The sequence below is a fragment of the Mesoplodon bidens genome, assembly GCF_964165515.1.
Source record: "Mesoplodon bidens genome assembly, chromosome: 17".
NCBI classification, from domain to species: domain Eukaryota; kingdom Metazoa; phylum Chordata; class Mammalia; order Artiodactyla; family Ziphiidae; genus Mesoplodon; species Mesoplodon bidens.
Genome location: NC_138174.1, coordinates 68,481,171 through 68,498,233, shown reverse-complemented (window position 1 = coordinate 68,498,233; position 17,063 = coordinate 68,481,171). Strand labels below are relative to the sequence as shown.

The window sequence follows — 17,063 nt, the reverse complement described above, 5'->3', positions numbered from 1 at the left end:
TGACTGACTCGCCCTGAGCACCGTTGAGTGATTTATCCTGGCCACACCCTCCTGTTCCGGGGCCCAGGAGCAGCTGGCAGTAAGCAGACGCTTGCTCCCCGCTGGCTCGAACTTCTTGGTTGCAAGTGGATAAATCTCAACGTGTTGTGCCCTCACAACAAGAAGACACCTGGATAACCAGCTCAACTCAGACCATGGAATGCCCTACCAGATATGGAATGCCTTTTTAATATCTTTTCTGTGACTGTGACACTTCACGTGAATGACCTACTTCACAAGTCCACTCGATACCTTGCCTGCTGACAGCTACCCATATTCCTTTTTGAGTCCCGTTTCGGCGAATTCCATGTGTTTAAGTTCGATTTTGTAGCACACAGATACTCTTGAGTAATTTCTAGTTAGATGCTGTAAACCTGTGCTATTATGGAGTTCTCTTCTTCCCGTTTTTACAGGGCTGCTGGCTCCACTGTCTGTGACCTTTTGCAGGGATTGTGTTCCTCTCAATCTTAACTAGCGGTTGGCTTAGTTGGGAGAGCGATCAGGGAAACAGAAAGCCTTCTAAACCTATTATGACACATTGCATCTATAAAGATTAAGAGTGTTGTCTCTGGCTCACACTACTGATGAAACACACATATACGCTCTGTCCAGTAGCAGATACTGTGCTCCCAAGGCTGCGTGGCCGGGCTGAGAAACGGGGTCAAACGCAGTCATGGGAAGTGCTCTATGATCTGGGTTTGACATCCCCCTTAGTTTCTTTGTGTGTGTGTGTGTTTTATACATATCACAAGCTTACTGGTAATGGTAACATTTGCCTTGCCCAGCGAGCAAGACCCACTGGTTTTTGAGAAAGTGGGTCCAAAGAACTCTGTAGGCCTTGTAGGCCTGATTAAGGTTCATTTTCATCTATGAATCCTCATTATTTGGAAAAAAGGAAAAAAAAATCAATAATTACAACCTACAAGAATTGTGTTACCTAAATCCATTTCAGATAGAATCCTTCCTGTTTTTAATGAACCAAACTTAATGCCATCCCCGGTTTGGGCTGCATTCCACTCATACTCAGCAGAGCATGGGCAAGGCGGCTGTTGTGTTCTTTTCTGCAGCAGCAATGCAAACGTTAGTTATAAATTAGACTTTAATATTTTTGGTGTTTAACAAGTTTTTAAACTGGACATATTAGGAAAAAAAATATTTTTTTTAGCTCAGCATGCTGAGTCAGGTACTGTGTAATTCACCAGTCCATACCTCTGACTCAGCTTCTCGGGCCGCTGTGGCCCAATGGCTGAGTTAGAGGTGCCTTGCCATGATCTCAGAATGCAGTCTGTTGAATTATTCTAGATTAAAACTAAAGGCAAACCAACACGTTCAAACATCAGGTTTTCGGTCCGATTTTTTTTTTTTTTTTTTTTTGCTTTTCTTTGATCTTGCTTTCTTAACTTCCTTTGGAATTTAATACTGCTGAATTCTGAGCTTAGGGAAGACAACGACTAAGAAAGTCCATGAATAGTTGACTCCACAGTGAAGAAACCATGCAAAATGTTCAATATTGGATATAAAGAGTTTCAAAATGTTTGATACTAAGCTGTTTGGAAATATATTTGTTAACTCTGTGTATACTTAATAAATTTCAATGTTTTCTCCTCAGAAGAGTTAACTGAGACCAAACTGAACCTCATTTATAGAAAACTATACGTGGGATCAATGTACTGGCCTCTTGTTATTATTTCCATGTGGAAGGATGACCCAGTCGCCATTTTCTCCCATCTGCATTGTATTTACTGGGAAATTATTTTGTCACTGCTTTCCTAAGTCTCCATGACAGCCCTTGCCCAGCATTTAAAAATTTTGGCCTGCTTAGCTGATTAAAGATTTACTATCAATTTAACTGTTTATGCTTATTTCATTTTCGTATTGAATTCCACTTTAATAAATAAAATGTTAGCGTAACGTTTGAGTAGATTTATTGTCGATAGTGCTAAAGAACAAATACAACAATTGATTCTTTTGACCTCTCTTGATTTCTTGTTACACCATTTTAAAGCCTATTATTTTTAACAGGCTAAGTTAAAATACATTAGATGAATTTCATTAACCAATTGTTTAGGGAAGACATATATTCCGTAGTATGTGGCAACTTGAAATTCCAATTAGATGGACTTACCCTACTGTGCACAGGCACACACACACACATCAAACAACCCCACCTATATGTTTTTGGGTAATCAGCCCTACTTGCTGGTTTCTTTTTCCCCTGTAAGCTTGTTTATTGGTTAAAATTATGACAAGATTTATTTTTGTAAGTGACTGAGATTTCAGTAAATGTGTATCTCTGTTTTGTTTTTTACATGAGTTATCTATAAGGGCATTTATCCCTATGAATGGATGTCAAAACACTTTCTTCTAATATATGTTTAGATGTATTGCAGAGGGGTCCTTGTTATTTGTGATTTAGTTAGATCATTTCCTCTGTGTCTGGTCTGACCTGTTGCATGGAACGAGGACAGCACTGATGAACTGCATGTTGTAGGACCTGTGTATCAAGAACCATTGGTGTGTATTAATCTACATACAAAGAGTTTGTCTGCATTGTACAGTTTCTGTGTTGAATATCATTTGTTGTATTCATAAATACAACATATTGAATAAAATATTTATATGATGGCATATTCAAAAACATTGAACAACTTTATGTAATGAAATGGCATTGCATCACCCACAGATATAGAGAAATGTCATGTGAATAAGTTTGGTAAACTCATTTTCCCCCTTTACCGTGCCAAAGAAAATTTTAGCTCTTTCATGATACCTCTCTTGCTATTTTTCCAGGATAAGATTCCACCATTTTCTCCCCTCAAAAATTGTTTGCTGTTTTAAGTAAGTGCAATCTGTCACCTTTGGTGTTCTGTACAGTAAATCTGATGGAATTCATTTGTATTTAGAGACCACCACGTGTTCTGTACCTCCATGTACATATGTCGATCTTATCAACTTTTTCCAATATCACATTCCTTTTGCATCCATATCTGGTGTGAGAGGGTTATGTCTACTGATTTGTTATGGTAGCTGTTTCACTCATTCCTCAACAATGCTCTGGAATGTTCATTGTTTTGATAGTCCAGGTGACATCATTTTATTTTCCTATAAGTTTGCTTTCTAAAATATTTTGCTACAACTTTACTTGGAAAAATTATAGAAGAGATGCAAATGGTTCAGCCTATATAAAGAGTAAAATGGAACTGAGCATCATGTCATTACAAATCTTGGAGAATTTAGAGATTCGGGCTCTAAATGTTCCCTTGCCCTGAGTGTTTGGGTTAAGGGCTGGCTTCAAGATGGGCCCACAAGACTCCTGCTGCAGTCCATCTAATTGTTTGCCTCTTGGAGAGTAAGAAGACTTTATCACACCTGGCCAGTTGCTTAATGAATGCCTAAAGCACTAAAACAGTCCACTGTTTTCAGGATGACCAACATCAGATTTGGTTCTTTTTTAAAAAACAACAAGAAAAAAACTTCTTTCTTTTTAAGTTAGACATGTATCACTTCATTTAAAGTTTTCTCCCTAATATTAGAGTGACAACATTTGAAGGAGAAACCAGAGTGACTAAGAAATCCATTTTAGAAGGAATTGAAAATCATTAAAAATTTTCAATGTTATTTCAGAACAAGACTATATCCAGGGCAAGCTTTTGAGTTAAACGCAGGCATATCAAACTCCAGGTGTGAATAGTATTACTTTGGAGTAAAATACATTTCATAGTGTAGCTTTCTTAGCTTACAAAGTGGCACACAGGGCCTGTTGACTCTCTCGAATACTGAGTAGGGTTTCAAAGGTTTGATAGTGAATCCGCAAACAAAGGCTGAGTTATGTTTTTGTTTTTTCCTGGTTTTCTCTATCATTTGGTCTAATTCCCATGTTGTGTTTGCATTTGAGGTCGTGGAGGCCATTCCTTCCAATGCGCGGTAGGAATCTTGATTAGCTCAGAGTCCAGGAAGACAACAGGATATAGTGGTTCTCTTAGGTCTTAGGACGTTAGTAGAATCTTATTAAAAAGTCCTTTATGGAAGAATTCCTCAGTGATGGTTAGCCAAGCAAGCAGGGTTGGTGCCAACACCATCTGCAAACGTGTCGCATCTTTCCCAGTTGACGTTAATCCCACCATAACTGCCGACCAACTTGAACAAGCCAACAAAATTTGCATATTTTCCCTCCACCTAGTACAAGTTTGTTCTTGCCCTGCCTTTTTTTTGAAGAGGGAGTTTTTATCTTAGTAATGGAATCAAAAGTCAAAGTACAAAATTACATTTAAGAAGGGTAGAATCTATGTCTTTACACGTAACTATGTTTATTTTATTTTTCTCCAACTTAAAACATGTAAATTAAATCACTTCTTAATAGATCTATTGATGTTTCATTGCTAGAGACAAAATCACACATAAAAACACGCACAAGAACTGTTGTAGCAGACAGACAGAGGTAAAAAGAAAATATTTCTGTTTTAAAAGAAAAATATTCATTAGAGGTTAGGTACCATGTGACTTATGCTATAATTCAGTTTTGGTTCAATAATTCATGGCTAAATGAACCACAGAATATAGAGGACTATAATAGATTTTGTCAAAAAATTTGGACAAATCACATTCTGAACTTTATAATAAAGTAATTTCTCCATATTTAAACTTCTTAAAAAGCATAAATGCTGAGAACATTTTTCTTACACGAAAATATAAAAAGAGCAGCATTCTTGTTGCAGGGATAACAAATATAGAGAATAATAAGAAAAATAAGACACACCTAGGGTAACGTGATGAGACAGGAAACTAAGGGTCGTACCAGTAGAGCAGGATGGCAAACTACTGCTCAGCTGCAAGCCAAATACAGCTTGCAATCTGTTTCTTATGGCCCAGGAGCTCAGAATGAGGTTTTTATTTTTATTTTTTCCATTTTAAAGTATTAAACATGAACAGACAAGAATCTTCTAAAGAGATGTATGTGACCCACAGTCTAAAATATTTACTATCTGGTCCTTTATAGAAAGCAGGGTTCTGCAAGAGGGGAAACTGAAAGTCATTTGTATTATGATAGCTGGATAAGGTAATGAATTCCAATGTTTGTGCATCATCACATAAGGCATCAAAATTGCAAATGAACAATGAGAACAGATTTGTTTGAGGCTTAAACTGTTTAGATAGAGAAGAGGAAAGAGTACAATCTGTATTATTTCTTGACTGCTTATAGTCCCCTCATTTTACAAAAACTGATATATCAATTGACATACTTAATAATAGAGATACAATTTACATGGTTGCATTCCTTAATCTCAGGATAGGGATGACAATTTTATAAATCTCTTCAAGTATGAGAACACTATTAGTACTATAAAAATCAGCATCAGTTAAATTTTCTCTTAAATAATTTTCAATATCAAATTTTTAAGTAACTCAGCAGATACATAGTTTCCTTATCTTTGGTGATTTGACTTAGAAAAGTCCAAGCCACGACTCTAGAATATTTACATCATCAAGTAAAATTTCCAAGCAAAAATTTTCATCTTAAACAATATGGAAATGATTTTGTTACATTATTCTAGGATTTTACAAAATATAAATCACATTTAGAAAAAAAGTGGGGTTTTTATTAGCTCTAAATAATTGAAGGTTGACTAAACTAATGTGTATAAGTAGACTTAACTGTAAATATGTAAGGGAAGTCCAAATTATTGTACATTTTCATAATGCAATGTGAATTTCATACAGAGCAGAATTTCACCATTAAGAAAATAAACATTTTGTTCTTATTATTGAGTGAATATTTGTAATTTCTATTTCAGCCATTTCTGGATTTTTAAAAAAATCCTCTGAGCTTTTCAGACTTTTTATTATAGTATCTCTTCTTGATTTCTTTGCATGTCCCTACTTTTCCAGTAAGTCATGTATCCTTGTAAATAAGAATCTTTTGAGAAGTGAATGTATATTTCAGGCCCATCATATATCTAACTATATGTTGTCTTTTTAAAAGGCAAGTTACCATGGAGTAAACAGTAAAAAAATCTTATTTCTTGTATATGTAACTCTTGCCCAGTTTTTAAAAATGTTCTAGAAACAGAAAATAGATACCCCTGAATAAAAATTCATTTTTTGGGTTAATCCTCAGTAGGCAGATATATACTGACACAGAATATAAGCAACTTATGTCACCATTTATTAAAAATGTCGAATTTTGCATTTTTCATATCTTCCTTAATCTTAAGAGTCTTTTTTTGGGTGAGTTTATTTTTAATTTTTTTCAAAGATTTTTTTTTGATGTGGACCATTTGTAAAGTGTTTATTGAATTTGTTACAATATTGCTTCTGTTTTATGTTTTTGGTTTTTGTTTTTGTTTTTTGGCCACGAGGCACGTGGGATCTTAGCTCCCCGACCAGGGATTGAACCTGTACCCCCTGCATTGGAAGGCGAAGTCTTAACCACTGGACCACCAGGGAAGTCCCTTGTGTGAATTTAAAGTGGGACTAGACAAATGACAAATGACTTAATGGCTAAAATGACCAGTTTTTTTTTTTTTCAAAAGCACTGGTTATGTAGTTTCTGCCTACTCCCCTAGCCCATGTGTGTTTGTATACCTCATGTCTCCGCATGGAAATACTGGCAAAATATGGTCAATAGATTTATGTGAGGATATATCTTTTCCTTAGACTCCAATATGGTCTTTCTTGTATAGGGGTGTGCATTTCTAACAACGATGTAACTCAATGTTTCTCAGCTCAGGCACCATTGATACTTGAAGTCAGATAATTCTTTGCTGTGGTAGGTTGTCCTGCACCAGAGGATGTTTGCAGCATCCCTGGCCTCCACCCACTAGATGCCCACAGCACGCCCTCCCACCCCACCCAGTGAGACAATGAAAACTGTCTGTAGACATTGCCAAATGTCTTCTGGGTGGTAAACTTGCCCTGTTGAGAACCACTGATGTAAATTAAGGTAGAAAAAAATCTTTCTGGCGTTATTTACATCAGAATTTGCTTAACTCATTTTTAATGGGTACCCAGATTTCACTGAGGCATTCAGAAATAGAAAAACATACAGTGGTCTGTTTGACCTGTCCTAGTGCTGATTATATATGGTTCCCTCTGCATTTATATGTTTTAATGGCCTAGAAAAAGGAGAATCCAGTTCTCTGCCATGGATTGTTAAGGATATTCTGTGCCGAGCCAGATTTCACATGCATTTCCGTTCCATCCATCCCAGCATTCACAGTTTCCACAGCTACAGATTCCATTCCCTGCAATAAAGTACACAGGGGAGTCATTATCATGATCGAAAGTCACCAAGTTAAAATATGTTATTCTAAACCACAGCAGTTCATAATCAAGACCATTTTATTCATCCTCTGCAGTTTTCTTATTCTATTCTGTAGCCATCTTATCATTATCTCATTTAGCAGCTATGGGAAATGTGATTTTTCACATAATTAATGGCATCTGCTTGATGCCACCATCTGTGTGTCATCTAACAGTGACCATCCTGTGTCACTCCAGGTGGCTTCCATGTCATAATTTTGTTTTCCTGTAGAGAGCAAGTTATGTCTGACAATGCTAAAAACCATAAAGTCCCCTGACATAGAATGAGGTAAGCTGAGGAATCAGCTAGAAAAGGAGCCTTGTGACAGAGGGACGGACAGACAGTGAATGTCTAGCTTAATGACATACACAAGCATTCATCTTTTACCTTCAACTAGAAACAAGGAGAACCAACATAACATGTCTCTCTTTCCCCTGTAACTTGTTCAAGCAGATGTATTTTATAACCAATTATCAGGATTCAATAACTTGGGACAACAGTAGCTATGACACTGCTAAGTCTCCCTCATCCCCCCAACACACACACACCCCACTCCCTGCAGCCAACCAATACATCAACCATCTTTGAATTAGTGGTACCTGGGTCCTGTTTAAAATAATACTCCATTCCCTACACCAGGCTCAAAGTAAAATGGTTGTCAGGACGATTATTTTCTCTTTTCAACATATAACTGCATATGTGTGAGTTGAGGGCATGGTTACTTTTGTCCGCTAAGGCCCACTCCCCTTCTGTGGTGACTTCCTGTGAATAGTGGGTCTTGATTACGCGGACGCTCTCCTGCCCAGCTGTCTACGGCAGTACGTGGTGGGTATCATCTGTCTTTATTGCCAACTGTGACATAGAACAGTTAGGGTAGGTTGATACTGCACCTGTGCAAATGAGACCATCATGTTTGTCGCAGTCCCTGTCGTCACAGTCGCAGAATTCTCCCGAAATATACCATTCTTCGGCAGAACAAATGCACTTCCCACAGTGACAAGAACCTGAAATCACAAAGGGCACTACTTGCTGTCACCACTTAACTAAAGGTTTCCGTCTAGAACAGAAAATCATCAGTGCAGCGACAACAGACCTCTAATAACCTATCCTCCAAAGGGAAAAGTTTATTGAATAGCCTGTCGCTCAGAGGGGAGCCTGACTCACTGTAATTCGTAAAGGTTATCCAGGAAAGGCTTCATTATGGATCTAGACAGTTGCAATTAGCCTTGAGCAAATGTTCCATGGCCCAGCCTGGTTGAAATGTCAGTGTGAGCAGAATGTGGTTGATTCTTATAGATGGCCTTCCAAAAAAGGTATTCAAAAATAGATGTTTTTTTCTGCTTTTTTTTCTGAATTGAATCATGCTTTAAAGGTGCTTGTTTTTTTAAAGGAATTGAATAGCAAGTTCTATTAAGTGGGGATGCATTTATTAATAAAAGAAATACTAAATTATTGTGCTTACAATTCTGGACTTTTGTTTACATGATTTTCTTAAAATAGGGACGTGCCTGTATATTGGGTAGCTCTTTAAAGTGATAAAAATACACACATAATAACTCATGTATATTCAACTTATCAGATTTCATTCTCAGGATTTCCTGCCATAATCAAGGATAGCTCTAATTCCCCCAAAATGTCCATCTTTTATGAGGCTCTAGGTCCAACCACCTTTTCCATTACTTTACACATCCCCTCTTTTTAATTAATTATTTAATTAATGTCACTAATTAAAAAATTCCTCTAGTTATTAAAAACATTTTGCTTTGCTGAGAAATAATTTTATTAATTATTTAAATATGTTTAAAAGAAGAGAAAATATATGGATTAAATGGTGTCACAAAGGGAAGAAAGCTCTCACAGTCTAAATGTCTTCATCTGATGGCCTATAAAACCCCATGTGGCAAAATTACGTCTACAACCACAGTAAAGACACCTTTAAAATTTAAAGGAAAACACATAAAAAGGACTTTCCCTTCCTTCTATTTCCTTGGATGGGTTAGTCCTTCCAAGCATGTTTTCCTTTTACTAAAAGATGCTTATCACTAAATTGTTCTGGTCAAAAATCACCTTAAGAGATTGTGAAGTAGAAAAAAGTACTTTGACCTATTTAACAAAATTCCTGACTTGGTAAGTTCAAAATATAGTCGGAGAGGGGCAGGAATCAATCATTAGTGCCTCTAGGAAGCACAGTGCTTAAAAAATGAGTTAACAAACTGAGTAAAGTGGCTAGAGAAAAGGATTTCCTCATACCATGGAATCAGGAAAGGATCTGTATAAATGTATCTCAAGCATTAAGCACTATGTAGTATTTCATCTCATGGAAATGACTATCTGCATTTCAGTGGCAAAAATCCCCAATGGCCAAGTTAAACCTTCCACATTCCTTGTCATGTGGAAAGTAAGGGAGTACTAGTTATGTGCTCAGGGCTGGGTTTACATTTGTTAAGTCCTTGCTTAAGCACAGCATGATTTCATTTAGTCTTGACTTGCTTTCCCGAGGGTCTTGGTTGATTTGCCTTCTCTTGAGTAAAATCTAGACAACTTTCAGTTCTGATGAGTGAGTGACAGCCTGATGGTTGCTTAGGAACCAGTGAGCGAGGCCTTCCGGCTCAGTCTGTGAGGAAGGCTGGCTCCTTCTTGGTCTCATTCAGGTACAGTGTTACCTTATTTTAGAAATTTATCCTAGTTTTAAAGATTTCTTTCAAATTTCTAGGCATGGGAGTGTTCACCGTTCAACTGCTCACTTAGTAAATGGTTAGCAACATATCTGCAAAAAAAAAAACCCCAAAACAAAAAAACAACTTGGGACATTTCATTGACTTTTCATTGAAATTTCCTCAGAAAGCACCATATTTCGTGCTTTATTTCCGTGAGTAATTACTGGAAGAATTGGATTGTTTTCAGTTGTTTCTAAAATAGTACTTCCTTTGCATTCCAAAATTATTTCTACAAAGCAGCAGAAGTAAATGACTTTATTTGTCCATGATATTCACATCTTATGCCTAGGATATTTTTTTGTATTTTGTCACAATTCATGAAAAGATCTCACATTTCATTTTTAAACTTAACCTCTGGCCTTGGAACTATTTTAATTACTGCTCTTGCTTTTGGAATGCTTAGCTTCAGTCTATAGCAAAGTATTTTCCTAAAACTGGTAAGCTCAGCTGAAGTTAATATGGTATCATGGGTAGACCATTTGACAAATTCCAGTTCCAAAAGTCTACTAGTCGCTGAAAAAGTGAAAAATGGGGACTGATTTTTGTATGTGCTATGAAAAAGTAGCTTTTCTCAGTCAGCGTTTTCCCCAGCTGTGTTGTTCTCTCTTGTTTGTGCCTCTCAGAGGTAGGAAATTCTTCTGCTTGTGAAACTAGGACTAGCATGTAATACTAACACACTGTGATCATTGTTAGGACCTCTTATAGCAGCGCCTTCGTTGTAAAGTGCTCTGTTTTCATCAGTAATGGGGGGTCAAACTGCCCATCTCTAGAAAGGGAAAAACTGAGGCAAAGGATTCTGTCAGTCAGGCACAGGCCACATGACTGCCAAGAGGGGAGCAATTGTTCAGCTCAGCTGGCCGGGCTCCACTCACACCCATGAGACCCAGTCCAGCTATAGGGAGAAGCTGGCTCATCTTGGCAGGATCTCTAGGGTAGTAAGTTCACGACCACAATATCACTGACCCATTTATTGTCTTTCTTAGTATAAGGACCCTAAAGAGTGCTCTGATCTCCCTTCTGTGCTTCTCACAGGCTTCCATTCCTCAGGAATCAGCCACATTTTCTCATTTGTCTTCAGAGCATCCTTAGGACACAAGAAGGGGAAAGAAATGAAATTCTTCTGCCTTCAAAGATGAGAAAATGAGAGTACATCAGTTAACCTAAGATTCCTATCTGATTCAATCTGCTCTTGTACCTACCTACCTGTGATGCCTCTCCCAGGGGAAAAAAAACAAAAACAAAAAAAAAACTTTCATATAGTTTAAAAAAATGAGTCATGTGTCCTACAGATCTGCCCCGACAGCCATATCGGGTGAGGCAACTAGAGCATGGGGTAAAGACTGGTTTTTGAACCATGACTTTCACCCTTTCTTTTTTCCAGAGATGGAGAACGGGTCAGACGGAGGGGAGGGATAGGTGGTGGAGGTACCATGGACTTAATCTGGACGACGCATTACTCGAGTATCAATGTAAGAGTGTAAGGGGTCATTGAGTGACATGCAGTTAGGATCATTGTCACACAACAGCATCTTTAAGGATATCAGAGTGGATCACCTAGATCTGGGTTGAAGTTATCAGGGTAAGAAGGTTATTGTGTATTCTTGGATCCAAATAAATAAATCCCCAAACAAACAAACAAACAGCCTATAAATTACATCACGTATTCCGCAAAGGTAGCTAGGTTTAGGGGAGACCTGGCTCTGAGATCATCTCTGGTTATTCCCGCAAACAACCGAGTATAAGGGCGAGGCACCTTTGTTAGCTGCCCCATTAACAGAGTCAGACTTTCTTTTTCGTCCATCAAGCCTGACAAAATGCTGCAACCCGACATCCCAGCAGGCAGATTTCACTATTGTACTAACTCTTCCATCTGTTATGAAGATCACGACAATGTACATCTTGTTTTAAATTTTTCTATGGAGTGATTTATTGTCTTGGCTATAAATTTGTAAAGAAATAAAATGCTATTTCTTCATCGTCTCCTGAGGTGGCAGCTTTATTCACAGCTCCTGGGGACCACACATTTCAGCCTCATTTTTTTCTGCTGGAAACAGCCGGCTCTAGGCTGCTAAGTGCTGTGCCCTGGGAATCTCAGGCCCACTGCTCGCACCTGCCCCGTGATCGAAGAAAGAAAAAGACTTGATTTCCTTTGTGAAAATCGGGGTGAGGGGTTTTCATTTACAAATTTGAGGACAAAGTACATGGCATTCTGGCAAGTCCATGAGATGTATCCAGAACTACATGGCCCCAGTTTAAATAACTCCGAAGGGATTTCCTTCTCTGCCACCATATTGAAGACTCTTAGCCTATGGCCCCAGTTTACATAACTTGGAAGGGATTTCTCTTCTCTGCCACCATGTTGAAGACCCTTAGTCTATGGCTCCAATTTAAATACCTTGGAAGGGATTTCCTTCTCTGCCACCATGTTGAAGACCCTTAGTCTATGGCCCCAGTTTAAATAACTTGGAAGGGATTTCCTTCTCTGCCACCATGTTGAAGACCCTTAGTCTATGGCCCCAGTTTACATAACTTGGAAGGGATTTCTCTTCTCTGCCACCATGTTGAAGACCCTTAGTCTATGGCCCCAGTTTACATAACTTGGAAGGGATTTCTCTTCTCTGCCACCATGCTGAAGACCCTTAGTCTGTTTCATGAGCTGCTTTTCTTGTGGTTCTTGGGGTGGGGGTTGGACGGTGCCCTCTATGGGGACAAGGATAACTTCTGCATCCCCACTATTCTTGGAAAGACACAGGTCCACCATCTCACGTGTAGCACTTTCTTGCTCTATAGTCCAGCATGGATTCTTCCAGAACAGGAAGAAAAGGAAGGAGCCCACAGCCAGCTGCTGCCAACACTAGGCATGCCAGCATCGTCACTAACAGCAATCTCCAAATGTACAGCCTCGAGGTAGGTTTTACGTTTCCTTCTGAGTTTAAAACTCTCTACCCGTTGAAGGATAAACAAATAGTTCAGACAAATATGCTGTTAACTCTTCATTGATACAAGGATATATTTCCCACCATCCAAAGCAAACAATTTGAAAAGGCATTAACTAGAGAGAGTTTCTTGTTCTGTTTTGTTTCATTTTGAGGAAATGCCTCTGGGCCAATATTTAGTCAACCTATTTTTTTCTTTTTCTTTTTTTTCTTTTTTTTTTTTTACATTTTCTACATTTATGAGGCTAAAAAATGAGTCACTCTCCTAAGAATGTAATGACTTTAATAAGAATGTTCATTTCTTGAAAAGGGACAACTCCTCCTTTGGAATGAAATTCAGTTTGGGCAATGACAGAGTGCTATTCACTAGTCCAGTGAACATGGTTTTGTGTTTTCTTCCAGCACCCGCAACTGGACGTAACTTAGCCAAGACCTGCTTACGGACACTGTTAATGATGTGATACTGTGTCTAGTAAACAGACACACGCACAATTGATGGTTTTTAAAATAAATATAAACAAGCACACACATTTTTTAATATGAATGGGCTTCTTCATTCAGTAGAGTTTATACGGAAAGCTAATATCCTTATTCTAAGGATAATGCCATTATGGAAAACCAACTAAAAGTACCTAAACTCTGTGATATTGTGTTTGGACCTATGCTCAAAAAAATCCAATTCAGACAAACCAGTCATTCCCAGTACTCTTTTCTACCCTCCATTCTAATCTGATAGCATTTTTTTCTTCTTTCCTGTTTCATCCTTGAAGGTTAATTCCATCCCTACCTCCTTCCTTGTTTTCTTTATTAATCTCTTCCTCCTCAGTTCCTTCCCTTTGTCTTCCTTTTAACCTCTCCTTCTTCCTTTTTGGTTCTCCCAACAGAGCCTGAACCCCAAACAAAGTGTTTCCAGGAGCTGAGGCCCCCCCTGAGAACCAAACTGGTACAAGATTTGTTCGGGATTTGGAATTAGATCGAATTTAATGGGAGAACAAACTGGGTACACAGTGATTGCTTTAATCTCCTTTGAGAGCCACCTGACTGCTGTAACTGCATTAGGGTGAGGGCATGGCCTCCTTGCCTGAACAATGAAAACACGAGCCTCAAATACAGGATTCCTGGAAATGAAGAACATTGTTTTCTATTGAAATGATCACGCTCGTATCAATTTTCAGCCTTCCTCCCGGCACCCTATGTGGTCACAGCATCCATCAGATTTTATCTTGGCAATTGTGTCAAGAAGCCCCCTTCAACCTGTCAGCATCAGCCTTGAGAGGAAGCAACAGCCACTGTTTAGGGGCACATCTCTGAGGGCTCCTCCATTGGTATTCAGAGATTCCCTTTCTTCCCTGTGTCTTCTTCAGAAAGACATTTACCTGCTAATCCTGCCCCAGGGTAGGTGTTTGAAAGTAAATGCAACTTCAGCTAGAGCTTTGCCATGTCTGAAAGGGGCCGGGGGTGGGGGGGCATCATCTGTTCTGCAAGGAGGCTAGTGAGCTGAAGAAGAGAGCTGGGAAGCTCCAGGACATCTAGTTCCCTGCAGGGCAGCTCCCGAAAATTTAGTGAGAATCCGTGCACTTCCAGAATCTTCCTAGGTGTTTTCCTAGCCACTAGCAAAGAGGAACGTGACAGCCTCCTAGATGGGCCCACAGGCACTGTGAGAGCAGGATTTTAAAGTCTCTTGGAGAATTTATACAGAAGCATCAACATCAAGATAGTTACAATTCAATCTATTAATTAGTATTCTTTCTCTGCTCAGGAAAAAAAACCCTGTTCTGCCCTTTTTGGGGGTGGGGGGAAGGGGCACTGGTAGGGTGGCTTTTCTTCTAGAATCTGTTTCTGCGGTAAATGTTTGATTGAGTTAGTGGCTCCTATTCAATCAACTTATCCTTTTGCCTTTTTGGCCCATTCAGTGCCCAGTCTATCTTGTTGGTTTTCTTTATACAATCGTCAATTCTTTTTATTCAGCAGTGACGTTGAACATAGCAAGTGCCCAGGGATCTTTTCACATGAAACCTGCCTCATGCAATTCATTTTCTCAGGCCCTGAACTTCATTTGGCAACTTTTTTTTTTTTTTTTTTTTTTTTTTTTTTTTTTTTGTGGTACGCAGGCCTCTCACTGTTGTGGCCTCTCCCGTTGTGGAGCACAGGCTCCAAACACGCAGGCTCAGCGGCCATGGCTCATAGGCCCAGCCGCTCCACGGCATGTGGGATCTTCCCAGACCGGGGCACGAACCCGCGTCCCCTGCATCAGCAGGCGGACCCCCAACCACCGCGCCACCAGGGAAGCCCTGGCAACTTTTTTTTTAATTTAAAAAATTATTTTATCTCTGGCATTTTCATTTATAGTGGCATTTATTTAGATCCACACACGCAGAGGAGGTGTGTGCATGTGAGCTATAGTCCCTTTAGATAAACCCATGTTTCTATCACAAATTCATTTACAACTAAAGAAAGCAGCACACAGGTATATTTGAGGCTCTCCTTTTGATAATAATTTCCATTATCGTTTGAATGGGAGAAATTCCAAGCTTAAAGTCTGGTCCGGGCAGAGGACAGAGGGGTCTGCGTTCAGCAGAGTGCAGTCTGCAGAAGCTGGTTGTACCTGCTGCCGTGTAAACCACGTGTCAGAACAGGGATTCTGGCCAGAGCTGCAGCGGACACTCACCCTTCCCCGAGCACAGTACGCCATCTGCCGATTCGCACAGACTCCTGCTCTGTTCCTCCGTCAGGTTACACTTCCGCGGGTGCTGGCAGAGCTTCCCGAACCATCCTCGCCCGCAAACGCAGCGACCGCAGGAACACGTGCCGTGGCCTGCGAGGCAACCACAGGGTGGGGTGAGAGGAGTAGATGGGCAGAGAGCCAGCCGAGTCACAGTCTTTAGGAAAGAAATATGTAAACCAGAGTAGCTCTCTTCCTATCAAGCCAACACACTTTCTCCGCACGCACAGTTTGGCATGTGAGTGTTTAAAAGAACTTCGCAACAGAGTTCTCGCTGAAAACAATCCTCTGGAATGTCGCATCAGAGATGGTTTCAAGAGAGAAGAGAAAGCTTGAAACAATTTAAAATGGATTGTGACCATCCTTTCTTGATACACAATACTTCTCCATTTGCTTTTTTTTTTTTTTTTTTTTGGGGGGTACACGGGCCTCTCACTGTTGTGGCCTCTCATGTTGTGGGGCACAGGCTCCGGACGCGCAGGCTCAGCGGCCATGGCTCACGGGCCCAGCCGCTCCGCGGCATGTGGGATCTTCCCGGACCGGGGCACGAACCCGTGTCCCCTGCATTGGCAGGCGGGCTCTCAACCACTGCGCCACCAGGGAAGCCCTCCATTTGCATTTTTATAAGGATGGGGTCTTCAGGCTTTTCCTCACTGTGCACGCCCTGACACCCAAACCAATTTGCACAGCTAGTCACGTCACCACTGCCTGCCCCATTTATTGATTACTCTCCTATCACTTACAAATAAAAACCAAAGGTTCACCTCCAGACAAATGGCATCTGGTATATTACGCTCTCCCTGCGCTCCTCTGCTTGCTAATAAGAACAGACATAAGTGTAAGTAATGGTGTCTCCCTATTGCTGTACAGAAGTTAAAACCAGCACGAGGCTTAGACTCATATCTTTTCCTCCCTTTTGTTTCTGTCATTGGCTCCTGGTTTGGGGATGTTTTCTTTGGTGTGTATGCAACATTATATCTGTGACACTTATACAGTGGCATATACATCTGACTAGTCTCTGGCCACCAACACTCCGTTCAGTTGCATCATCTTCCATGTTAATTTCTCTTTCTTCCCATCAATGCTTGATTCTTTTTCTATAGGTGCATTACCTTACAGCCAGGTCTCTCCAAAGAGAACAAACAAAACAGCTATTTGTTTGGCAAAATTTTACTAATTACTATGAACAGAGCATTTTGCTAGGCACCAGGGGATGCAAAATCAAATATGATGGTTATGGTGGTCCCTGCCTTACTTGCAGGGATATATGAAATCGTCATTCAGACTGCTCAACCCCACTGGACCTTTTGAGACCATTCTGCCTTGACCATTTGCTCTGGCGGGATCTT

General features: G+C 39.8%; 1 protein-coding gene across 2 annotated transcripts in view; it reads right to left on the bottom strand.

Annotated features, from left to right (window-relative positions):
* Nucleotides 1–1,947: 1,947 nt before the first annotated feature.
* The window catches only part of ITGBL1 (integrin subunit beta like 1), a 208,687-nt gene continuing 193,571 nt past the window's right edge, over nucleotides 1,948–17,063 (bottom strand). The window contains exons 9-11 of one of the 2 annotated variants that reach the window (XM_081214839.1): nucleotides 15,661–15,807; nucleotides 8,230–8,361; nucleotides 1,948–7,280 (exon numbers count right to left, since the gene is read on the bottom strand). In XM_081214839.1, the coding sequence (XP_081070965.1) occupies nucleotides 7,189–7,280; nucleotides 8,230–8,361; nucleotides 15,661–15,807 (371 nt within the window). In that variant the 3' untranslated portion in view covers nucleotides 1,948–7,188. The remainder of the gene's footprint in view (nucleotides 7,281–8,229; nucleotides 8,362–15,660; nucleotides 15,808–17,063) is intronic. The other variant, XM_081214840.1, reaches the window with a different exon arrangement.